The sequence below is a fragment of the Linepithema humile genome, chromosome 5, assembly GCF_040581485.1.
Source record: "Linepithema humile isolate Giens D197 chromosome 5, Lhum_UNIL_v1.0, whole genome shotgun sequence".
Taxonomy (NCBI): Eukaryota; Metazoa; Arthropoda; class Insecta; order Hymenoptera; family Formicidae; genus Linepithema; species Linepithema humile.
The window spans coordinates 26,481,755-26,508,231 of record NC_090132.1 but is presented as its reverse complement, the minus strand read 5'-3'; the positions used below and the strand labels follow the sequence as shown (position 1 = coordinate 26,508,231).

At 40.3% G+C, this 26,477-nt stretch overlaps 2 protein-coding genes across 16 annotated transcripts in view; both read left to right on the top strand.

Annotated features, from left to right (window-relative positions):
* Positions 1-8,399, top strand: part of LOC105667400 (uncharacterized) — a 43,911-nt gene extending 35,512 nt beyond the window's left edge. For 9 of the 10 annotated variants that reach the window (XM_067355045.1, XM_012359185.2, XM_067355043.1 and 6 more), the window contains 5 exons: positions 21-1,928; positions 2,716-2,854; positions 3,051-3,161; positions 3,233-3,622; positions 4,042-8,399. In XM_067355045.1, the coding sequence (XP_067211146.1) occupies positions 21-1,928; positions 2,716-2,854; positions 3,051-3,161; positions 3,233-3,622; positions 4,042-4,085 (2,592 nt within the window). In that variant the 3' untranslated portion in view covers positions 4,086-8,399. Of the gene's footprint in view, positions 1-20; positions 1,929-2,715; positions 2,855-3,050; positions 3,162-3,232; positions 3,667-4,041 lie in introns of all 10 variants that reach the window. The other variant, XM_067355041.1, reaches the window with a different exon arrangement.
* Positions 8,400-8,630: 231 nt separating this feature from the next.
* On the top strand, positions 8,631-26,476 carry LOC105667378 (ankyrin repeat domain-containing protein 12). Of its 6 annotated transcripts, none has more exons than XM_012359143.2 (9): positions 8,631-9,229; positions 11,070-11,273; positions 14,672-14,944; positions 21,005-21,138; positions 21,827-22,345; positions 22,423-22,943; positions 23,115-23,652; positions 23,760-24,212; positions 24,460-26,476. In XM_012359143.2, the coding sequence occupies exons 1-9, from the start codon at positions 9,106-9,108 to the stop codon at positions 24,637-24,639; spliced, it is 2,946 nt and encodes a 981-aa protein (XP_012214566.1). In that variant the 5' UTR covers positions 8,631-9,105; the 3' UTR covers positions 24,640-26,476. The 6 variants fall into 6 exon arrangements, with proteins under 6 accessions (XP_012214566.1, XP_012214565.1, XP_067211151.1 ...); XM_012359142.2 differs by having other exon boundaries at positions 14,663-14,944; XM_067355050.1 differs by lacking the exons at positions 8,631-9,229; positions 11,070-11,273 and adding an exon at positions 13,993-14,151.
* The last annotated feature ends 1 nt before the right edge of the window (position 26,477 follows it).

The window sequence follows — 26,477 nt, the reverse complement described above, 5'->3', positions numbered from 1 at the left end:
CGTCGCGTTTCGCTTTACAGGATTATTTGAGCAACAATTCGCTCGAGATGAAGCGCGCGGAGGATCGTCATTTTATTCTGCAAATTGCCTTGAAATGCGCCGACATTTCCAATCCGTGTAGACCGTGGGATATATCCAGGAAATGGTCTTACAAGGTCTGCGAGGAGTTCTTCAGGCAGGGAGATTACGAGCGTCGTTTAAATCTTCCGGTGACACCATTGTGCGACCGCCACACCACCAGCATCCCGAAGATCCAGGCGGGCTTTTTCAAGCACGTTGTCACTCCTCTCTACGTGGAATGGCACCGTTTCCTCGGCGACGGCCTGAGCGTATCGCTGATGGAGTACTTGAAGACGAATCAGAAAAAGTGGGAGGCGTTGATCAACCAAGAGGCGGCCGAAGAAACGGAGACCGAAATTTCCGAGCTGGATGAACCGGAGGGCGCCGTTAGTTCGGGCGAGGAAACGGCCGCCGACGAGGATTCGGGCAGTATCGATTTACTGATACCGGCGACTTTGCAAACAGGACGAATGCCGACGCTGCCAGGACGAGTCGGTCTCGATCGCGTCGGCCGGCGTCACTCTGTACCTTTGAGCCTATCGAAACCGTTGAGCCTGCCTACGCGCCAGGCTGCCAGAAGAGAGAGTCTGCCGAGCGCACAGATGAAAACGAAGAACATCTTGCTGAAATTGGAAGATCAGAGTCTGTTGGAGCCGAGCTCCTTGTCCCTACTGTCCTCCCGAAGCAGCATGGCCGAATCGCCGAACGTCAGCGCCACCGCCGAGAGGCCGGTCAGCGCGGAAAATCTCCTACCGGAGACGAGCATAGCCAGCATCACCAGCAGCACCGAGGCGTCGAGATTGAGCACGGTCTTACAATCGGACAATCAGCCCGGCGCGCAAACCAAGCAACTCACGCGGCAACAGACCTTCCCTCCGCTGCAGCCGTACGCGAGAACGAGATACATGTCCGCGACCGCGGAGATGTCGCAGTGCTACACTCAGGTTCTTCTGGAAGCCGACAGTTCTTCTAGTTGTTCGAGCCCCGCGAAGGAGAAGTCGTGTTCGAGCGGGCGGTGCTGCTCGCCACCGTCGCCGCACGATCCCGCTGCGTGCCGACAAAAGAAGCCCAACACCCTGAAAATTCTCTCCAAGGAATTTCTGATGGTGGACATGCCTGCGAAGAGACGGGGCTCGACCTTGTCGGACACATTTAGACAGAAGCACGCGGACAGCTCGGAGCGTCGCCACTCCGTGCAGACTATTCGCACCGACGATTCTTTCTCCAAGCATCGGCATAAAAGGCCTTCCTCTGCTCAAGATTCCGACTCCACGCAGATGTTCTACGCCACACTGACGGGTTCTCACTGTGAGAAGGACAGTCGTGTTTCCGATACGTCGGTTGCGCAGTGTAAATCGGATTCGGGCTGCAATGCCGAACGTAAGTGTCGCGACGCGAAGTCGACGATTCAAGAATCACGGACTACGTTGTCGTCCAAAAAGACGGATCAATGTGCTTCATCGGCTAAGAGCGCGTGTTCCGAACACGAGCCGCGGAGATATTCGACCCCGATCACAGAGTGTAGAACGATAACGACCGACAGTGCAGGTAGACGTTACACCACAATACCCGTGTCTTCTGAGCTTAGCACTCACAAAGTGTTCTTTATCGGTAGTCCTCCCGATTCGCCGCCCCGTAATCATAGTGTGTCCTCGTCAAGTGACAGTGGTAGTGAGCCGAAAAGAAGTATCGGTGATATGAGTAACGAAGCTGTCGTCATCGGCGGCAAAAGGGAATTGGATTGCATGAAGGAAAAGAATTCCAAGTTCGCGAAGCTGAGTCCCGACAAGCAGATGAAGGAGAATGTCGATCCTCGTACGAACGACGACTTTGCTAAAGCATTGGCATTGTCCCGTAAGGGTAGTCAGGTAATCTAAAAATTATAGATTTTTAGTTTCTTATTGCAGTCAGATTATTATGTCAAAAGCGTATCAATTTTCCAAGAATTGTTTAAAGGCTCACAATAATTAATAAAATCGTGATATGAGAAGGGGATCAAGAGCCGATGCTGGATGTAAGTCTTCTTAAAACTTATAAAATATCCTCTAATGTAACCGTCATTTCATACGAGACAGAAAAATGTGTGAAAATATGTGTAATCTTTGACTAGTAGTCTGTTTAAAAGGTAGGTAGCTCACAATCTTTTAAACAGACTACTAGTCAAAGATTACACATGTCTTCACACATATTTCTGTCGCGTCTGAAATGACAGTTGCATTAGAGGACGACTTCCAACGTTTTGTTTTATGAGACTCACAATTCTTCGAATTCCAGATTTTGAACTGAAGATGATCGGATTGACGACAGAAACGTTTACTCAACTCTTTTAAATAACGAAGATTTAAGAAGCACTTACATCCAGCGTCGGCTCTTGATTCCCTTCTCATATTACGATTTTATATATTTTCCTTTCATTATGCATCAAAATAAATTAGTTTTTTCGCATGCCGTCACTCGTGTTCGATCGATTGGTAAAATGTATTTCTCTTTTTAGTTTAAATACTTGAGAGAGTAATATTTGTATTGTAAAATTTAGTAATCGAATACATATAAATTTACAATTATTTTATTACAGTTTAAAATTTAAGTTGATTACTTTGTTCTTCGTTTTTTCTAGTCACATTATCACAGATATCTTTATAATATTAAATTTAGGGATGGGCAAGGAGACGAGGGTCAGCTCCGGTTGGTCTTCTCGCAAGATTGGACGATTTCACTCCAACTTCTGTATCTTCAAGAGTCGATCAAACTTGTAGGCGTGGATCTGTGCCGACTGATATCACTAAACATCAAGGTATTTCGGTACTCATAAAAATACAGTATTTTTTAGATAACGCATTACTAAAACAATATTCAAGACACAATAACTTGATTACGTGCGAAAGCACATTTTCATTGAACAAATAAGTAAAAGTTAAATTTGCTTTATCTCTTGTACGGCGCTTGCCATTTGCATCATAAATATGATTTTTTTTTTCCTTACATACTAGGAGGTTGCAATCGGCTTGCGTTAGGACCTCGGGGAGGGGAGAATTGTTCGGCCCTAAGAAGAGCTAGTCTTCCGCAAGAGACTGCACTGGGAAATATTCTCACTTTGGCTGGTAAATGTACTTTTTTGGTGCTCTTGGTATCACAAAACGGAACGGAAATGTAACCCTCTGCATTATTTCAGGCGAGCGTGAAAGCTTCTCGATGAACAATAACAACAACAACAATAATACCAGCAGCAGCAACAACAACGGCATCAGCAGACTGTTCGACAGCACTGCTTCCGGGATGCTCTCTCCGAGACGAGGATCAGTGCCAGCAGACATATCCGAGTTACGTCGCGATCTGTTCAGTAGAAATAGCGTAAATAACAAGTCGCGCAACCGCAAAAAGGTTCTGAGGAGACGGAGTAGCGGTGGCCCGGAAATGTTCACCGCGGGATCCAACGACGGGAACGATAACGGCACGTGGCTCAAGTCGAAGAGGGAGATAGGAAAGCGCGAACCTGTCCCCGAAGCGCTTATCAAGCGAAGAGGATCCCTACCCATTGAGATGGTGGCTGTTTCACATGCTGGTCGGTACAACCATAGATAGAGGAGGATGTCGTAACACGAACGGGTACAAATACGTTTTCCAAAAATACACATATATCACCATCATCCTTTTTCCATTCTAGAGAATGGCTGCATTCAGGAAATATAACACAGTTTTTTTGTGTGCGTCGAATAAATGTTGAGTGCGCAAAGATTCATCTTAAGTTAATCACAAATAATCAACTTTTGCATTTCAAATTGTATCCTCTGAATGCGCGCATATAATGCAAGCCGATCTCTTCCTTCTCACCTTGTTTTTCATACATACGTCGGAAAAACTGAACAGAATAACAAACGGATTGAAATAAATTCCATCTTACTCACGACGGATCATGACAGTTGTAGGATATATCATTTTTTTAATTGGATCTGACGAGATTTTTTTGCTTGTTTGCTACAGGATCAACATCGGCGCCACGCAAATCTAGCCTGTGGCGGCTTTAGCGTGCCGTAAAAACATGAAGACCGTCCATGCTACCAGCGATTAACGTCGGATCGCTACCACGACAGTCTTTCCTCGAATTATCAGCAGTAGCGTCAGCGACGATTGATTACTGAATTTCAAGATTGCCAATACTGAAGACTTTCTTGTCGATTATGAACGTGAGCAGATGAATATTATATATAATTACATTTTCGATGATTTTAAATGTTAGATATTGTTATATTGTTACGCGGACGATAAACCGATCTGCATCTGAACCGCGAGTTTGGTTAACAGTAATGTCGAAATAATTGCGATACTATATGTATTCTTGCCTGTGCTAGACAAATCGAAATTAGGTGGAAGCTTCGTTTTTGATTAATCGAAAAGACGTGAATTTATAATATTACATGTATCGGCATATCGAATATCGAGATGTTAGATCGTATAATCAATCAATATAATCGAACAAAGGAATGTACAGAGCATTGTATTTCTAAAGTCTTCCTCGCAATTTATGTGTCCGCGTGGAAGAAGTAAGAAAAGTCCTTGAAATAAGAGCCACATTTATTTGTGCCATAAGAGGCATCCAACAATACGAGAATTGTTTGAAATGCGATACTCTGAAAGCAAAACCTGTATAACCATGGCTCAAGTTAAACTAACAGAGTTTACTAAGGAATAAAAGAGAGAAAGAGAGAGAGAGAGAGAGAGAGAGAGAGAGAGAGAGAGAGAAAACAGTCATATACACAGGGTTCAATATGACGATTTTTTAATAATTAAAATGCTTAGGAATGGAGAAGGAGAAAAGACTGGTAGAGAAACTCGTCGTTATAGATCTAGACGTTAAAAGAAAGACGTAGATCGAACAAAACGAAATGACATTTGCTCATAGATAGGGAAAAATTTCGATTTTTCGAAAAACTCACGGCAGGATAACATTATTTGCAGGCCATTGATTAGCGAATCGCGGTGCATCTCATTTGTATTTATGAAATAGTCTCTTTGGCATTTTTTCCATAATTTATATTCGTTAACATTTTACATCAAACATATGTATATACAAGCCAATAGAAGGGAAAGAAATTTTATTGTATTTTTACATTGAACATAATTTGAAATAACAAAAGCTATTATAGCTGGCTCCTAGAATGAATATACTCAATTTTCTTGGAACGATTTTCTTTGACGTTTTATCAGTTATAAAGCATTCCACGGAAAAAAAAAGATAGCATACAATATATAAGATACAAATTAGTTGAATAATATAACAATAACAATAATAAAAATAATAATATAACAATAATAAAATAATACTAAAAATAATAACAGTAATAGCAACAATAAAGTTGCCATTACTACTTTTATCATCGTTCACGATTTCGTAATCATCAGCGCATCGCCATCATCATTATCATCGTCGTTGTTGTTATAGTTATAACGATGTTCAAATAAATCGACGTTTTACAATTAGGCTATAGTGATATGTGCGCCATGTGCGGTTTATCATGGAGTTAATTAGTTAGCAAAACATGTTGTTTAATTATAACTATTATTTATTACCGACGGTTGCGACGCATAGGTTTATAGTACGTGAAACAGGAATAAATCAAAAGATAACATAAAGGTGCATAAACGCGTAATCTTTAAAAGCAAAAGTTGCGTTAATGCGAACATATTTTCAATACAGATATTATTAAACTGCCCTTACGTAAATACGATAGCTGAATGCGAATTCAGGAGATACCATCCTCAATGATACCTGTATGTTATTGAAACTATCATCGGTAGAGAGAGTTTTGATAACGCTGTTATATTTACATTCGAAAGAGCACAAGGAGCGGAACTTTGACTCTTCGTCGTTAAAAGTTCACGGTTTACTTCACGTACTGCTACAAACCTGTCGTCTCTCAGACTGTCCGAAAGTAAAACAAATAATACTGCTAAGTCATATAGAAACTCAAGAATGAAGAGTATCGATTATAAGTTTTACAGTTAATCAAAAATAATCATTGATATCCGTATCGACATTATAGATAGATTGTCCGTTTTTAAGGAAGAGATATTTGCGAATGCTAGCGGTCTTTCTCTCATCAATTTTCCAAACTTTCTCGATCCAGCAGCTGCCAGCGCTTTATATGTATTTCACTTTTTTGACCAGAACTGACTTATTCGATGATGTCACGTCACTTTAATAACTTTAATATGTACCGTAACGATATTTCCTACCGCTGCAAAACATATGAAACCAATAATTTTTTACCGTATCGGTAAACGGAGCATGCGACATCGTACGACGATGAAATATTGTACGAGAGTATATTAATATTTAAGTTAGCGTCAAATTTCCTAGTCTTTCGAATCCGTAAGAAAATGTGTATATATATATATATATATACACGCGTCATGCAATTAATATTCAAATAATACCACGAAAACATTTGAAGGAAAGAAGAAATCGAGAAATTTAATTAACAAATTTATTTAGTAAAAACTTCTTAAGGGACTTATCTTTACCAGACAGACCAATCAAATGGGACTAAACGAGAAACTCTTGTGAAAGCCGTAATTAAGCTTGCTTGGAGTAAATACGAATTCTCAGTACTTCTGTACATGACCACGCTGTCCAAAAAAAAAAATCACTTTTTGAAGAATTTATTGCACTTATAGATATACATATTCCCTTTTATCATACAAACCACCCCCTTGCTCCACTAAGGCTTAATCGATGTTCTTTGAGACTAAAAAAAAAAAGAAAAAAATAAATAAAAATTCTCCGAATATTTCTCCTCTGCCGATCTCTAGATACTGTGTATTTGTATCGTACGATTTTCTATGATTACCATTCCCGAAGGGATGTTAAGAATTAACGAAATGCAGTAAGATTGTGAGCTTATGAAACAAGAATTTTGTTGTATCGATCTATTTATCGCGGCGGAAACAATGATCGGTATGCGTTGCAATGGACTCTCACTGTAGCTCGTTAATGATTACTATAGGTGTGTTTGGTGTACGGATGTAATACATAGCAAATAACGCAAGTATCTTTTGCGATATCAATTCGGATATTGGTATTTTTCACCATTACGTTTTTAACCGGCGTAAATGCTGCGTTAATTTACCTCTCTCTTGGGAATCCTCACTGTCATTTAATCATTTAATTACGATAAACTCTTCATTGTGTCAGTTATTTAACAATATGTGTATATACATTTTTCTAGACGAACTAATTTCACAGTTCAAATCTTTATGCAAAATAAGTTTCTCGTGAAACTAAATTGATAACTTTTTTATCAATATATTTATATCAATTGTGTAACGTTATCAGATGGTTGTTGTGTGCGCGCGCGCATGTGTGTGTGTGTGTGTGTGTATGTGTGTGGTATCTCGAAATATTAAATAAAATAATTTTTTCGTTCTTTACACCTCTTTAACAATGGCGTTACTAATGTTTCAGTGGTTCAAGGGGATATAAATGATAAATAATAATTTTGACTCTTATCGTTATTGTCTTATGTGTAAACGATATTCCCCAAATCTAAAAATTTTGCAAACCCGTGTAACTGGCGAGCAAGCAAGTGCTATTTGCGCAGAATTCATAGAATTTACGGTAATGCGAACAAAGGGTTGTACAATAATAATCGTCATCGGAATGCGTTTTCCGCAACTGTGCAACTTTCACAACGCATCACGCTCATTCTGTCGGTTTCGAATATTTTATGTTTCGAACGCCCATAGACGAGCATAAAATTTCAGCGCAAATCGCAGTATTGGAAATGTCAATTAAAGAATTCGCGCGCAAAAAAAAAAAATGGGTCTGTTTGATGACAAGAAAGTTATCGTGTATTTTCTATAATGTTGGTGGTAGATATATATAGCTAACTACGCTAGATGCAATTAAATGATGTGTTCTTATCGTTATCTGTAATTTAACTATAATATCGTTAACGACAAATACGAGACTACATGGAATAATATACACTACGAGAATGTGCGTGAATGGATTTCGGGAAGGATGAGCGAGCGTGTCCTTTAGATAGTTGTCTCGATTGGCTATATGACGACGTTATCAACAATATGTATGGTGGTTCTAAATGGCCTATTATATTTATTAGACAAACGATTATACTATTGATAGTATGTATGGTTAATACCCGAATTTTTCCATAGTCCCTTGGTTGTACCGATTATTTATTTTGCGAGCGTATATGTGATTTTATTAATATTATAAAGGAGACACTCACGCGTTATATTACCAGATTAGAGACGAATAAAAGCGAGAGACACGATATGTGTAAACTTGTTTTCTTTATTAAAAAGATCTCTAAAAGTTATGTAGCGTTTTATTATCTTATGTCAACGATAAAAGAAATAGGTAATCGAATGTCTTTCCAGACAAAATTTTGTATATATATAAATAGCAACTTTTTTATCCAAAAGGCCATAATTATACTACCGGTTGATTCGGCTGACTGCCTCGGCGATTTGAATTTCCCGCGAGCGCGCGATGCGACGCAGGTGAGCCAACATACCGGACCGGGATATGCACTGTACATATGTTGCGTCATATTGCGCACCGTGCCCCGGAATCAGTGTCGCGAATCTCGTTTTCAAAGCGACGAGTCCGCACGCATACACATGTCGCGTCGTGAAATCAAATCATCGGCCCGGGAAGCGACAGTCCGTGAATTGCGCGCCGCGCGAATCCTGCCGGGTGTACGTTGTGCACGATCGTCGGTCGTCGCCGCCGCTGCGGCGTGCGACGTCGTCATCGTCATCACCGCCTCCGTCGTCTCCGTCGCCGTTGTGTCGTTGTTGTTGTCGATTCAGTGCGTGTCCGTGCGAGCTCGGTGGGTCAAAATGGCGTGAACCGACCGCGCGCTTTTAAGGTTATCTTCGATCGCAGTGGGTTTCATCGTGTAGCGGGACCGTGTACACGCGACATTCGTAGTTGTGTTTTCTGTAGTGCGTGTTCGCGCCTTATGCACCCCGTCGTCCACGTTCCACGAACACATCTGCGTTTTCCGTGCTGTGAGTTACATGAATTATGAGGACGGAATGCCCGCAGGCGGTAACAGTCGTATCCGCGCTTACCCAGCGCGGATGTCCGAACGGCAACAGCTTGCGCTACTCATGCAAATGACTTCTCAGGAAATGGTATCAGGTGAGAGAAAAAGCCGAGAAAGAGTAAATAAACATTCATCGAATGCCCATTCAGCGAACGTGACGGGAAGCGCGAGGCGAGCGCGAGGTGGTCGCGCGGCGCTACCGTTGTGTGGTCGCGCGCGCTTTTCCCGCGCGATTAGGTCGCATTGATGGCACGTGTCGGATGATTTGTCGCCTAATTAACTGTAACGTGGGCTCGTCGCGGTTCACAGAGATGAGCTGCCAGGTCAACAGGCACACAGCAGCGAGCTGTGACATCGTATTAGATGACACTATAGGTTGTGTTGACTGTTTATTGGTATTCGGTCAAATGTGCATGGCGGACGAGCGTTCGGCGGAATGGCATCCGTGGAAATTATGCAGTTACATGCTTTCACATCGCTGTTTGCGTTTACGTGGGAAAAGCGATGGAATGCGGGTGCGGAAGGATCTAGTTATTTCATTCAAATGAGTTTTGCTCGCCTGCCAACGTAGTCAGGTTTACCAACCACTGCGCAGTTGACAGGTGCATTGAATAAATGCCGCGCGTTTTCTGTTATTCGCTTTTTGTTTTTCACACGAAGTAGGATTTGTAAACATGATTCTGAATGGGTTGACAATTTTCCGCATAAAACGAGATCCAGAAATTATCGCTAATTTAATTATAATATCGTGTTTTTATTTCGATTGCTTATTACCCGCATATTTATATTGCCATACATGAACAATAGGTTTCCTAACCTAAAGGTATGTTATTTTGAACGAGTTGTTTTTTTTTTATATAATATTGAGAAATTGTTTTAATCTATTATTATTTTCGTATTTTACATTAAAGTACCCGATATTATCATTAATTAAATTATCAGACGTTATGCAAATGCGTATTTTGCTTATTTAGCTAGATAAATGTTTGATCTTTTTACTTTTTAATTATTGCATATAAACTACTATGTGCATTACAAGTTATATAATCTTCTCATTTTCTGATGTATATTTTTTAAATACAATATAAGATATATGAGTGAAACATGATGAAATTTATTGTTAACTTCAAGAATTAGTATTGAAATTGCATTATTACTTGTACAATTACTTTTATCTGATTTGAACCATTAAATAAATTATATGCAATGTATATATTCAAATTAAAATTACGTTAATATCTTTATGAAATTTGATGAAAATCATACAAAGCAATTCATAAGAAATAAAATTAGGTAATGCTTATTTTGATTTTACGATATTACTTTTTTGCATAAATATTACATTGTATGTAGGATGATTTTTAATCATTAAAGTTAAATGTCTTTTTTTTCTACTTTCAACAAAAATGGTCAAATTTTTATTTGACAAAGAGAAATTATTACAAAAGAGATATAAAAACTAATTTTTTTTAATTCTCAAATTAAAGCTTTATTTTAACAAAAATTTATATTTATTAAAATAAAGCGAAAATAATACATTTATATTTAATAAAAATTTTATTAAACTATAGTGCTTCAAGTGTAACGAGATATTTAACCTGAAAATTAAATTGTGGTTGTAAAAATTTAATGTTGCTTTAAATTATAAAAAAATTGATTGTCAAATATTTTAATGCAATTTAAGTCAAAAGCATATACAAAACTTAGGATAGTTATGGTTTATCTGCAATGAGCTAACAGCTTCTATTATTTCAATAATTATCACAAAGTACAATCTTAACTTATTGTTTTGTTAAAAAATTTTTATGATATACTTCATAGATTTCTATAGAAAATTTTACAATTTGTTTTAGGTATCTACGATACTTCTAAAATAAAATATAAGATTTTTATTGTATTATACACGCATGTACTAATTACAGAATTTTATATTAGGTGGAAATCGTCAGGAAAATACGAGCGCAACAAGCACCCCTTCGAGATCATCATCCTTGCAACAACAACGTGGTGCCAAGGGTCGCTGGTCAAATAAAAATGGAGAATCGCCCGTTCAAACGGCGATTAATCGTAAGGAGGATTTTCGAGTACGGCAGATGCTCGTGAATGGTTATGATATAAACGCATCTAGAGAGACAAATGGTAAGTAATAGAAATAGTAATTAATTATCAAGAAACGGCTTTTGTTCTAATTTTCGTGTAAAGACAAATCGCGTAAGAATATGTGTGGCGTGTCTATCGCGTACAAATTATAATACTGATAGAAGGAAGAGACTGAAAAGAGCGTTAATACGCAAGGTTTAGCTAGTTTGCCCATTGACACTCTAGTCGACAGGTGCACACATCCTTGTGGGATTATCGGAGTGGTTCGGGACGGACAAAACGTCTACTATTGGACAGGGAGGGGTGGCAGACAACTCTCGTACAGATCAATACTCGAGACAGGGCCGCAAGCGTTGCGGAGTGCTTTTTAAGAGCGAATAAATTGCACTGTTACATAGTACATTAGCTTTCGAGGCGCGATAACGATTCAAATAACGTATGTGTTAACGTCATGTGTTACGAATAAGTAATGCAGCATATGTATTAAAGAAAATGCCGGTGGTTTGACCACAGATGCAGATGGATAACAACCTATAGTCGAGTCGTAAAGATTATATTCATAAATTTTTTAGGAATTATTTTTAATACTGTAAAGACTTTAAACGTTTGATTTTATATGAGATTAACTTTTTAATATTTTATCTATATATTCCGCATAATATTTTGTAAGTGTTGTCATTTTTTAAATAATAGATAATTGAAATGTAATTAATGTAAGAAATTTTCATTTATTATGATTATTAACGTAATTCTATCAATCAAGTTTTACTGTTGCATAGTGATTTTATTTATTCAATTAACTTGATTTTTGCTTAAACGGAGCTGATTGATTTTTTAATGGCAAAGATTCTTGAAATAACATCACTACGTAGCGGGAAAAAATTCGGTGTAAAAGCACGGTCCTGAATTACCTGTGAGACAACATCGGCGACAAATCCAATGTTTCGAGGAAGAATTTCGAAGTCCGGCTTAAAGCCGAAGGTTCGGTGCTCTTTCATGTCAGCCAACATTTCTGAGCATCCCACGATTCTTGCTAATTCTTGTGATTTCGCTCCTGGCAATTAAAACCGACTGCAAACAATACGACTTTGTTGGGTATTGACGTAATATGATCAAAGTTGGAAAAAATAGATAGCGAGGAGGAAGTAATTACTGTGGGAAATTATTTCTCATGCGCAGCTCGTATTATTAAATAATTGAAAACGATTTATCTTTATTTATATCTTTGTTTTTATCTTTATTTATAATTTTATTCTTTTTTAAATCTTTCAATACATTTATTACCGGTGTTTGACCGATGCAATAATGCTTTAGATATTGCTTTACAAATTAGAGATATAATTATATCAAACAATCATATTGCATTCTATAAAATCGCTTCGATTAAAAATATTAATTGATATAATAGTATAATATTCTTTTATTTTCCGAAAAAGATTGCATTATATATATTCTTCTAAAAATGTTCTTATATTACAAGAAATTGTTACTGTCATTACTGTCGATCAAATCTAGAAATTCTCTGTTTTAATTGAAATGGATGAAGTTTTGAAGGAATAGTGCAGAGGAGAAGGCGATGTCAGGCGCCGCCCGTGTCTTTTCAAGTGGATAGAGCATTACGAGAGATGGAGGCGTTATACGCCGTTTGCCCTGTTTGCAAAGCTTGAGAAATATGTTACGTGCTAAATAGAGAGGATTTCTGTCTTTTTCCAAACGTGAGAGTATGATGCATAATTTTTTAGAGATTCCAATTCATATGCGAGTGGAGCTAATGTTTGTTGCATTGTGAGACGACACAATAGAATACCAGTTTCTCAATGCCTTATATTCTACGCACTATTATGGCGCGTGTATTATAAAGACATCAAGAAACCGTATAATATCTTCACAGAACAGTTTGTAGAAAAGGATTGAAAGGTGTGTGAAGGGGAGGCGGAACCCGGTGATCAATGTCAAATAGAAATGTCGCTAGCGATAAAAAACGAAGCAAGTTGTCGCAAACAAGGAGTCGCCCACGGCCGCGGCTATCGCCTTTAAAACACACATTGTTTTCTCACATGTGTAAATATCCTGCGAAAACACGAGTCTTGTCTTTCCTTGCGCTCGATGACAAACCGCGACGATAAAGAGGCCAACACGACCGATCTTTCCCGCTACGCATATCATTTTATTCCTTTCTTTCAAGATTATTATTTCATTTTCGAGAAACTCGTAGAAAACGCTCTGATTTCGTTGCGCAATTCATTTTACACGTTAATGAACTGAAATATTGTTTCATGAGCTTCAGAATGCAGCGAAATTGCGAGATCGCGCTCGCAATTTTGGCGCATTCCGAAATTCATCGGAAAAAGAATTACAATTTTTTTGCGAGCAATTGTGTAATAGCAAAGTGGGATCAATTAAACATTTTGCATCTCTTTCTCTCTCGCTCCGCGTAGGACCGACCCTGCGCCCGCCGGTGCGCGCGCGCGAGTGCCGCACGTCGCGGCACGTCATTGTGCACTCCGGCGGGGCGGAGGAGCAGAGAGAGCGAGGCGGTGCCCGGATCGAGCGTCGTCGTCGCGTCGCGCAATATGGCCACCAGTTCACGAGAGACCGTGTCCGCGTGCATGTCGGACGGCGTTTCGCGCACGGACTTTCCCCGGCGGACCGTCAGATGTCGCCGCGCGTGCTTTAAATCGGAGCCGAGTTTGCAGCGCGTCGGCGTGACCGATCCTCTGCGTTTAGTCCTCGCGAGAATCGTAGGGGAGGTTTGACCTGTCGCGAACGTCGACGGCTCACGGCCACGACGGGGCGGGGGGTGGGGGGGGACAGGGGAAGCGGTGATCGGATATCGCAACCATCGGCCGGATGCTCGAATGCGAGGAGACGTGACACTGCCGGATTTTTCGTATCGGTACAACTGCACCGCAGTGGGGTAAGAATCAATGATGATCCATTGATCGCAATCGTCGTATGTCGCGGTACCCCCCATGCCTGGCGTATGCCACCGATCTCCGTCGATTTAATCGTCAATTGATTAGCCGTAGATTCCCGTGGGACACGAGAGATCGGAGGAGTCCGTGGGTTCGTTTTTCTCGACGAGATTGATAGTCTCGTCGTAAAATGGTATCGACGATCAGCACGAAATGACATTGCTCCCTCCCTTCAGGAATCATGAATTCATACCGAAAGAGCACCGAGTCGCCGAGACGTAGATGTATCGCTCGTGAGAGTATATTCGCCAGGCAAATTTTGCTCGTGACAACACGTCGACACCGTCAATATGAACTCTCGTCAGCGAGGACGGTGTTCTAACCTTTCACTGATCGCGCCGCGCTAGAAGTACTTGATAGAGACCCGTCATATCGCTCGCACGGCTCTTTCCGTGGGAGAGATCTCCGAAGGAGCTCGACGTGGAAATCCATCTTTTAAACTCATAGAAACAGACGTTGCAGGCGCTGCTGGTTCACCGGAGGAGAGTGCAACAGCCGCTCCCGGCAGCCCGTGCTCCCCTGCCGAAACCGGCGCAGCGGCGGCGACGGCGGCAGCAGCGCCGTCGGGTGAACAGCAAGAGCAGCAAGCGCAGCAGCAGCAGCTCTATCAACAACAGCCGGCGCAGTACCAACAGCAGCAACGCGCAACAGGAAGCGCCGCAGCCGCTGCATCGCAAGTTCCTGAGGACAGTGGAGCCTCCTGTGAAATGCGGAGAACACCACCGCAAAATAAAGGTAAACCCTTCCCTTTTTCCTAAATCAAGCGGAACAATATTCACAAGGCATTGTGTCGTTGTTGGGGTTCGTTGTTTGCAAATAGTTTTCTAACTTCAGAACAAGAGGATTGAGAATGAAATAATGAACACCAAAATAATTAGCAAGAAAGAATAATAGAAATAATAGAATTGATAAGTGATTTAAATATTTATTTGCAAAACTATGAGTGGTTCATTTTCAAAGCGGATCAGGATACTTAGCGGATCATTCTTTGTGTGAAAAATAAGATACGGTGAATACTGAGCTTCTTATCATGTAGAAAACAACGAGACAGTGGATGGTCGACTTTGCTTTGTGTGAAAAACGCGTACGATGGATGGTAGACCTCGTTTCATTGTTTCGCAGAGGAAACACCAAGGCTTCACCATTCATTGACACGTGCTTTTTCAAACTTTTGACAGTATTCGAATATGAAATATAATATTGAAAAACTTATTCCGCATAATGTTTCTTTTTGCTTTCATTTATTCTTTTCTCTTTTTTTTTAAGGCAATAAGTTAATGAAATTTTTGCTTCGTACGAAATGTAAAGAGATGCAAATTGCCAATATAAGCCAAATATGTGGATGGTTTGGAGAAATAATGAAAGGATTATTTTATTCTTGATGATAAACCTCGGCCAAATAGGCCCAGTGAATTTGGAGAGGAAAGGAAGAAATCTCATAAGGAATTAGAGAATTTTGGGATGCGGAACAATGATTCATCTGCTTATGTGATGTACTTTTCCAATTACCATTTTTTTTTTTTTTTTTGGAGAAAATTTAGTATTGATGAAATGGACATTGAATTTTTTATATGTAAGTTCCTTCAACTTTATCAACATAAATTATAAATATTAATTAATGGACGAGTATAAAGATTATATACAATGCAGTGGATGGTATATTAATAATTAATGATTTCTTAATTTTTTTCTGGATGAAATACAAGTTTTTTTATGTTATTTATGGAGCAATCTGATAATAGATCTAATTATGTAACTTTATTTGTCGATGGAAAAATTCTATGCTTTGATAGCCACATAACAGCAAAGCTAGAATATGCGTACTTAAAGTATAGATTTCCGATTATTTTTACATTGGAAAGTATCGATACTTTACATTGGCATATATTAATCATTTTTAGCAATAATATTGCAGTAACGATATTTTGCTTAAGCATAAATATTTATTGCAATAATCATCTTAAAATTTTGCTTCTGATACTATTTGCTTATCGAAAGGAGTATTTAATTGCAAAACTACTCAATCTGATCTAACTCATCGATTGATCGGTATGTTTGGCTTAAGTACAGACTTTTCAATATCGACATTTCTATTTTGCATTATCCAAGCGTCACCGAGTATCGGTACTTCACTCCGCTATCAATCGATACAGCATCGATAGCGCGCGTCCTTAGCTCTAGCTGAAGTGCGTACGGGCAATCAGTGCAGCGATCAGCAATAATAGCGTATGATACAGAAACGCGCGGCGCTTAATTAGAGATGACATTCCCGGGTGGTGACGCGTCTTGCGTCGCGTCGGTACCGCTTGACGGTGACTCCGGAGACGGAGACGCGGCGACACAGTCGCACACGAGCGAACGGTCAACCACTTCCTCTTCACCGCCGTGTGTGCCCTCGTTGCACACAGTGTGGCACGGCTGAGCAGTTAGCCACGGCAGTGCGCACCAGCGGCAAGCACGGCCGAAGCTCTCGTCAGATTCGGGACTCCTTGACGCGGTCACTCTCGCGGGCGACCACGTGGTCGGTCCGGCGCGTGTCTCCGACATTTTTCACAGTTGTACGCGTACCGTCGTCGTGGCATTTATATACGTCGTATCGGGCCCGACACGTGAAACCGAAGGTGAACCTTGGAGGAGCCCACCTTCTGGTCTTGGTCGGCGGAGAACGAGAGAGAGAAAGAGAGAGAGAACGCGCGCGAGAGAGAGGAGATGATATAAAGAGGCGAACGGAGGAAGAGCGAGCGGCGTCGCGAAGTAAGGAAGGAGGGAGCGAGGACGAGCCGAAGGAGGAAGAGAAGGGAAGAGGAGGAGGTAGAAGTCTGAGAGAGGGAGAACGCTGACTGGCAAGTACGTGGGACACGTTTGCGCTCACTGGCTGCGTCCATCGACACCAGTAGGGTGATCGCACCTCCGAAAGGGGTCTAAGCTCAGCAAGCAGCTCGGGAGCAACACACCATTTTGCGATTTGCGGCAAGTGCGAGCGCCTTGTAGCTTAACGACCGCCGGATTGCGTGTATCATTCGGAATCGTACATACGCGACGCTCGTACGCTCGATTCGTCCCGGGGCGATTACACGCGGGCATCGATTGATCCTTCGATGCCGAGTTGCGCGCGTGTTTTCGGTGCACGGCGTAATCGGATACGTCGCGGCTGTGATTGATATTTCGCGCGAGTATGGGCAGCCGGCTGCGAAAGGTGCATTTAATGTCGCCCACGGGTCGTTTGAGTTAATGGCATTAAACGAGCCGGATTGCGGATAGGATTTGCTGCAGACCTTCGTAACTAGCGATTCGAAGCGGCGCGATCTCGGTAAGTTGAGATTTTCACATCAAAAGCGAAAATAGGAATGTGAGCTCCGTCCGCTACGTTTTCTCCCCATTTAATCTGATCGAATATTTCGCTACCTTTATTTTCTGAATTATTACACATTCCGTGATGCAGAAATTATGCAGGCCGCTGAACATGCAAGATTCTTTTCGGGGGGAAAAAAAAAACAGTACACCGACAAGCGTCAGTTTCGACGGTCCAGATCTCTCTACTTTAATGTCTCCCGTTTGTATTTTTGGTTTTATAGCCACGCCAGAGTGGACGCTTGTATCTATTCGTGACAACGCGACGATTGACGTGAGGCACGTTTCTTCGTGGCCGTAGCATTGAGCTCGGCAATGTTATATACCGGGTGTACTCTCGCGCATTTCGATGCACGCAGACGCGATTTGACGCTTTCAGCGTAATGGAAAAGAGAGAGATTCATCCGCGTATTTGTCTCCAGACGGTATCTCATGCAGCTCCCTAGCTCTCGAGCGATACGCTAATCTCTGGTGATATGAGGCGCGAAGACAGTAAGAGGAAACGTCGCCGTTTTACGAAGAGGTATTTCACTCGACCTTGATTCCCGTTGTAGCGCATTTCGTCATCTCGCTGATTAACGATGACTTGTAATCGATGCTACAAACGCCAGCGGCAACATTATAATATGCGGGCGTGCAGTTATTTTTTTGTCATCGATAGAGCGACTGCGAGTTTTCCACTCCGATAAGTAATTCCGATCACCTCCGATTTTAATAATCGCTCTTTAGACCCGCTCATGGTCCAAGATAATTTCTATCGAATACGTCAATATTGAAAACTGTCTTTATTTCATAACAAGTGATATCGGCAAAAACAAACAGTCCTTGTTTAATTTCTGTGTCAGATCATAAAGAACGTGCTATTATCAGGTTGCTCCAAAATTAAAATTTACATTCGCTGAAGAAGGGAAAAAAAAAATCTCTGCATGACTAGGTCATTTCGCGAGAAACACAAAAATATCGAAAGTTTATATCGAGACTATATTTCGGGCGTTGTAAGTGTTCGTATTTCGTATAGAACAATCGAAGGAATATCGTTAAATTTGCGTGCCCGCATTTGTGAGAAAACAAAGACAATTTTAAAATTTAATTTAATAGAAACATCGAAGCGATATCGTCCTGACATAGTTTCCTTGTAAAACTCGATATGTATGCGCTTTTTACCAACGTTGATTAGCCACGGTTGTAATTTCTTAGCGATAACGCGCGTCATTAGATGCACGACTCAAGGGCCAATCGGTTCTTTATTTAACTTTTCGCTTATCGCCGCGCAGATTATCTTCATCGGAATTGGCTTTATCGCTACAGAGAATAAGTTAATGAACTTCTCTGCCTGTATTTCGTTATATCGCGTATGAAAAATCAATCGATTCCGCTGAACTAGTCCAAACGGATCGATTATATACTATTTAACTGCGAAACGAGCAATAATTTATCGAACACTTCGATAAATCCATTCGCGTTTTATCGTTCCGCGATAAGGAAAGTGTATAATAATACTCTTACGCAGTTGGTTTTTCTTCTATTACGTTATCTAACAAAGAAATAAGAAAAAAAAAAAAAGAATTAAGAGCGCTATTTATAACCTGCGATATTTTTATTTTTAAAAGAGGTATTGAAAACTTCACAATATGACGATGTCAACTTTTGCAGCTCTTGTTCGCGTGGTTTAAAAACTCATAAATAGCTTTTAATTCTGAACTGTCTTTTTATTTCCTCGCGCTGGACGGGAGGAGAGGCGGGAAAAGAGCTACGCAGGGGTCATATAATCACGCTACACGCGATGGGTAAAAAAAACGTATACATATATATATACATATATATAGATCGTTGAAATGAGCTTGAAATGGGTTATGTGTTTTAATGACTAATCCGTGAGAGATAAAGCCTATCTGAGACACTTATTTTTCTATCGCGGAGTTCGATCGTGCACGACGCGTTTTATTCGATAAGTCGTTATAGATTCGCTCGCTGCTTCGGCGAATTCTGTAAGAAAGGAAAAACCGCTTATCTACGAACTGATTAACGGCCGGACTGATAAATGGCTATGTTTGATAGTTGTTAACGCATCGGCGGTTCGAGCGCGAAGCGAATCTCGTGCAGGAAGTAGGAGGGTATAATATATGCCGCGCCGTGTCTCACGATACGTATGCAATGCATTTCTGCAACTTGAACTTGCGCTGCCGCAAATACACAAACACGACAATGTTGCCGGTATTCTATATTGTGAAACGAGTTTCGAGAATGTTGCGGAATCATTGCGTTCGTCCTCGATATATATGGATATGTGCGGTGCGCGCCGAAATAAACTGCATTTTATTCGACGCCTCGCAATGAATATTCTTAAACACTTGGCTAATTGGAACTGCTTCGGCGACGGTGGAGAGCTACAACTTTATTGACCAGCGGGTTGATTTATTTTCGTACGTTATCCGTCAGCTCTAAGTCGCATTGGCACAATTCCCCGCTCCGAGAAGGGAGGGGATGCTTACGATCAATGACCAGGATCTCACAAAACGATCCCAAAATATCTCCGATTCCAAAAATTATTATCGACGCTATTGAGTTTACGACTTGTGTCTCCCAGTTATTTCTTACGGGATTGTTATAAGAATTTCGGAAAAAAGATTATTAAATTTATTAGACGTAACTCACTTTTCTGCTCATCTGAGAATTCTACGCGAGTCACGAAGAAAGTTCCCGAATCTTTGGAAAGTTAACTTTAATCTTCTAACTTGTTTTATACTTTATGCAATCTCCTCAATTTTCCTTCATTTTCTATTCTTCCTAATTTCTTTTGCTTTACATTTATTATTATTTCCATTATTATAATTCAACAATGATATGAATTAATCAAACAGTGATGTTCTAAGATGTGTAAAAAAACTCTATTTTATTTTTTTTCGCGATTTTCTCAAAATTTTTACCTCACCAAAGGAGTTGTAATTAATAACGATTTAATTTTTCGAAAGTCGATTTTTCATTACATGAATTTCAGTTTTTTTTTTCTACTATATTATTCTAGCATATATTTAAAGATTTTAAGTCAGCAATTAAAAAAAACCATCGAAAAATGGTTTTAGAAGGTTAATTGACGTATGTCAATCGATGGGCTTCATAAATTAACGAATCGATCGCGAATTCAGGATCACCATCTTCCTCGAGGAACTCGTTTCCCTGGAATCTTCTCTTGATTAACAGTTCTGGATGGTTGCCTCCATGGAGCATTCCCCTCTGGAATCCCTCTCTCCTTTTTTGCCTGCTCTTCCCCTTTACCTGTGCCATCTTCTCTTCTCTTCCTTCCTCTATTCTTCTTCATACTTTGCTTATGCCTGTCTTCCATACCGTGTTGCGACCGGTGTTATTGCTTTCGTGGAAACTCAGTCCCTCGGCATTCCGTCCGTTGTTCGCGCAATTAACCGGCGTTTTGCTTTCTCTCTACAGTCGATAGATCGGGAACTGGGCAGTCTGGAAGCTCGCCGAGGGTGACGCTCCGGCTCAACCAGGTGCGAGGAGCGAGGGATGAGAAGAAGGGGGGGAGTGCTTCAAACTCCCGTCAGGGCGGCATGAGTGCACAGGTAAAGCATATCAACAACTGCGAAATTCAATTTATCGCGAGCGCGAACGGAGAGAAATAAATCTGAAGAAAAATACAATTTTGCGATATTCTTTAACTGTAGCAGTAATGGCATTTTATACTTATTATTTAAAGACGTTCTAATGTCTGAAACAAAAGCACTAGTACCCAAGTCAAGTCGGAGATACAAATTAACGAAACAAAAAATTAAAAACATAAATAAAAAATCAAAAACGTAATTATTTATTATATCCCCGCATAAAGTTGCCGTCTTTAAATTCTTTATTTATTTTGATTAGTAGTCACTCTAAAGATGGTCTTACAATTGATTGAAACGTTTATAAATATTTCTACACGTAGTTATAATTAGCGCGACTTGCGTTGGCTCGCGTAGTTCACTTGTGCTTTCATTTCACATTTGTTCAGTCATTGGAATCTTATCAAGTTTTATTTTAATATTTTGTTATAAATTTAAACTTGATATAATATCAAGTGGACGTTACAGTAAAAAAGTTTTAACTTTAACATTAGAAATAAAAAAAAAGTTGCGGAAGAGAAATATTTATCAACATCATCAATCAATTTTAATTTGATAATAAAAGACGTTGTCAGAATTTAATTATTTTAAAGTGCACATTGTCTCTTGCATTTTCTGTTCTCGATAAAAAAACTTGATGAACAATTCGCAGGGTCAAGGTTCAATGGAGACTTCGTCGAAGGCGCCGGCCAGCAGCGCGTCGTCGGCAAGCGGCGGTAACGCCGCTTCAGGCTCTGGCACATCCGGCAACGCGTCCTCGTCTACCGACAGCGGTGATATATACGAGTTCAAGAGCTCGAAAGAGCCGACGCCGGTGAGAGGCGCGAGCTCATCTCCGAATCCCAATCCGGACAAGGAGAAGGATGGCGGCAGTAAACCTTCGAGTAATCAAGGCAGCCAGAGTAGCGGCAGTAACACGGCCACCGTCAGCGGCTCGACGACATCTGCCAGTGAAGCGACGACTGCACCATTGGCTCCCGACGAGTCCTCGGCCGTCTCGACGTCGCCATCCTCGAAGCGCACCTTCGAGGGCGACAACGTGGACGAGCAGCAAGACGAGGAAAATCGTCGGAAAAAACGGAAAGACTCGGAGGCCGTGAAGGAGAACGCGAAAAATAACACAACAGGACGGCAGAGCGCCGGTAGAAACACCAGCGGTGGCGGAGAAAAGGTGAGAAATCGAAAATTATCTTTTTGTTGCGATTTTAATCGTACACAATTATTTTAATGACGTATAATTGCTTGCAGTGCGTGAAATCGGGTAAGCAAGGATCTGGAGCGGCATCCGGCAAAGGAAGTCAAAACACGAGCTCCATCAGTGCGGATAGAAAGAGTCCCAGTGCCTCTTCAATGGCTAGCAGCCCGAAACCTTCGAATGCTCCCAGCTCGACGAGCACGAAGACCGGTACTCCAGCACCGCCCGAGTCCGACGGCGAGGAGGACCGATCTAAATCCTCGGACTCGAATTCCGCACCCAAAGTACCGCCTTTAAAAATAGTTATACCACAGAGCACGGCGTCGGAGCAAGAGCAAGGCAATAGGAATGGCAAGAATATTGCGAGCAGGAGTCATCAGTTGCCGTACGTAGTGGCCAGTTCGAACAGCAACGATTCGACGGAGAAGGATCAGAATCAGTCGGCCAGCGGTACGACCAGCCCTACGGAAGGTAACACCACTGCAAAAGGAGAGGACAAGAAAGACTTTGGCGGGAGTTTGCACGGAGAGGAAAGGTCGACGCATCATCAACGTGTATTGAGGAGTTCGCACAGGTGAGAAAAAAAAAGAAGCCTTTAACCTCGCTGTTCCATTCGGACACATAATCAATTACATTTATGTTTTTATAAACAATTCCTTCGTATACTTTTATCTTTTATCAACTGAAGTCCCCGAGTTACCGGTCATTTATAGTTCCACTTCTCAATATCGTATTATTTTTACAGGACCGGAAACGGTAACAACGGTTCCACAGCGTCGAAGGAAACCGTCCCCTCGTCAGGCAACGGAAGTTACTCCAACTCGTCGCCGTTACCAGCTAACGCTTCCATGGATCGCTCGAATAATTCCTCGCCGCAACAAAGACATCACTCGCCGACGCCCGAGACAACCGGATCCGATGTTAGTAGCAAGACCGCTTCGTCAGAGTCCGCGAGTGCAGGAACAGTCTCGAAGTCTAATACGACCGTGGAGAAATCGGAGAAAAATGCAGACGCCGCGGGAAAGAATCAAAAGGACAGCGGTGTGGAAAATTTGGAGAATGTCTCGGCGACAACCTCCTCCGCGATGTCTAACGCCGGCACACCGGCGCCACCTGTTGAGCTTCATCCCAGGAAAAGGAAAATGAAACCTAACAAAGAGGCGCAACAGGCTGCTGCTACGGCCGCTGAAGCGGCTGAAGCTACGAGTACGGGACCAGAAGTTCATCCGCACGATCAACCAATCACTAATTGTTATCAGCTATTTCTTAATATTAGAAAGCAGGTGAGGCATCCCTTGAGTTCTCAATGTAAAATTCGGTCGAATTAATTCGATATTTTTAAATCTTTTTTTACATGTTTTTTAACCTCTTTTTAAATATTTTTTTGCAGATTGAAAGAAGGCGGAAGGGCTTGTTTCCGGTTCAACCGAAACCTCCTCAAGGATTTAAGGATTACTTAATGAATCGCTGTACATATGTGTTAGCTGGCAATGCGAAAGAGCCAAACATTAATCCACCAGTTGGTTTACACGGAGCTATGAAGGACTTGTACGTTGACCAAGAGAAGGAGCGATATCGCCTCAGAATGCAACACGTAGTTGAGAAAGAGAAATTAGTTTTGTCGGTGGAGCAGGAGATTCTTAGAGTCCACGGTAGAGCGGCCAGAGCACTCGCTAATCAGTCGCTTCCCTTTTCCGTTTGTACGATTCTCAAAGACGAAGAGGTTTACAACGTCATCACTCCCGAACAAGAAGAAAAAGATAGGAACGCAAGGAGCAGATATAACGGTAGATTGTTCTTAAGCTGGCTTCAAGATGTCGATGACAAATGGGAGAAGATAAAGGTACATAAGAGAAGATTAATGATAAAATATGTAGCTAGATTTAAAATATGTACCTGAATTATTCCACAACTTACATACGTATTTAAGCATGTGTTTTTAATTAATCAGGTTAGATTAAATGTTACGTTAAATCGTTGGCGTATGCAAGTCTCTACGTCAGTAGTCTAGGCGTAATATATTTATGTTTGGTTATTGCGTATAATTGTTAGCTTTTATTTTCATTTCTAATTTAATGTGAATTTCACAGGAAGGTATGCTGTTGAGGCATCATAACGAGGCGGAGTCCCTACACGCTGTCCAACGAATGCACTGGGAATGGAAATTGAAGGAAGTTGGACTCTGCGAATACAAGGCGACTCCTCAAGTCGAGGATGTCCATGTACCGATGGTACACGTGTCAGACGACTTTGATTTGTTACCAGCTTAGTATACAATATCTGTACAATTTTTCTGGTACGCCCAGTTTTCCCCACATCTTCGAAACGACTTCGAAGACGATGGCTTTAATCTGTGATCTCTCTATCGATGTATGCACCACTATTGTGTCATTACAAATTTATATTGTAAGCGAGTTTCATAGCGACGCGACGAACTGCAAAGGAATTTCACAAACGCATTATTACATTGAACTACGGCATTGCGATCGAAGCAAATCCCCTCCAAAGAGTCTTAATTATTACATCAAGCTGTTATTGCGTCTGTTTCGGCAGTAAAAGGAAATAAGGGACACTGAGGCTAAATTTGAAACGATTGAAAGTTTTAGCAAATAGACAGCAATAGTCTTGCATTTGTAGTTGTTTAACTTTTGACAATAAGTAAAATCAGATTACACTATGCCAAAAAGTTAGGAGAATACTTCTTTCGTTTTATATAGTTGAGACAATTGAAATAAATCAAAGTAAATCATATCGATATATTCACCTGTATGAACGAAATATAAAAATATCCATATGTGCCTTGAATTTTTCATTGAATTCAATTCAATCGACATTGACGAATTCATAGCGACCGTGCGTGTGTACTCTTAACGATGCGACTTCGTTACATGCGTTGGGAAGCGAAACTGACAGCGAATATTATTTTGGCGTTTAAAGGGTAATTAGGTATCATATTGACATCACTGTTTGTCATAATTCAATTAAGGCACAGCTATCTAATTAACGATGTTATCAGAGTTAACATAATTATTCAATACAACATCATTATCGTGCGAATAAATTTGCGAAAGTATATATATATATATATATATCTTGCATCACAATGATTCTAGTATTGCATTTCTCAGTATATACAAGTTCTGATATCTTATTAAAAACATGATATTAAAATGAAGTAGGCAAAATTTTCAGATAAGATCGAGAATTTGCCATTGAATTTATTTTAATACCGTTTACAAAATATCAAATATTGATGCAATTGCATGTACCAACTCTGGCAACACTGCTAAAACTTATTAGGCATTTGCGCGCTCCTATTATATCCCTACTCTTTTACTCCGTTTATGCCTCATATTCCCTACTTCACTTTTTTGTTATTACATAGTCAACGTTGTTTCTTTTCCACGCAAATAATAAACAAACGAGAGAAATGAAACATACAAAATTTCTATTTTTATTATTTTTATTCTTTTATTACTTTTATTTTATTACATATTTATGTATTTAAACTGCACTTTTTCTCTTTTTTTAAAATTGCTTGTTTGTGTGATTAATTAATATGATAAGCTGTGAAGTGGAAAGGCTTGTTTGTGTGACATTACAAATTAGTTTTAATTTGAAGATATATATTATGTGTGCTTCGCATTTATTTCTCATGTTAAAGAAACTTTTTCCAAGGTAATTTGTATTCATTTGTTTAACACTACTGAAATCATATAAACGGGAGATGTGATTGAAGAAGTAGGCTCTTAATCTTTTAGTGTAGTGTATTTTTAGCTAGTGAACTTCTATAAGTATGAGTTTTTACGTTTTAGATATATATACATCATAAATTTGCTTTAAGTTATAATTGCAAGTAAAATTATAAACAATCATTTATGATCTAGCTTTTCATTATCGTGCGAATAAATTTGCGAAAGTATATATATATATCTTGCATCACAATGATTCTAGTATTGCATTTCTCAGTATATACAATTTCGATATAGCATCACAATGTAAATATTTTGTAATTAGCGATTTGTAGGAATATTTAGTTATATGTATAAAATTTTTCATGTAAGAAAGAACCTAAGGAACAAGAATAAAGTATGCCTTGAGATATGAG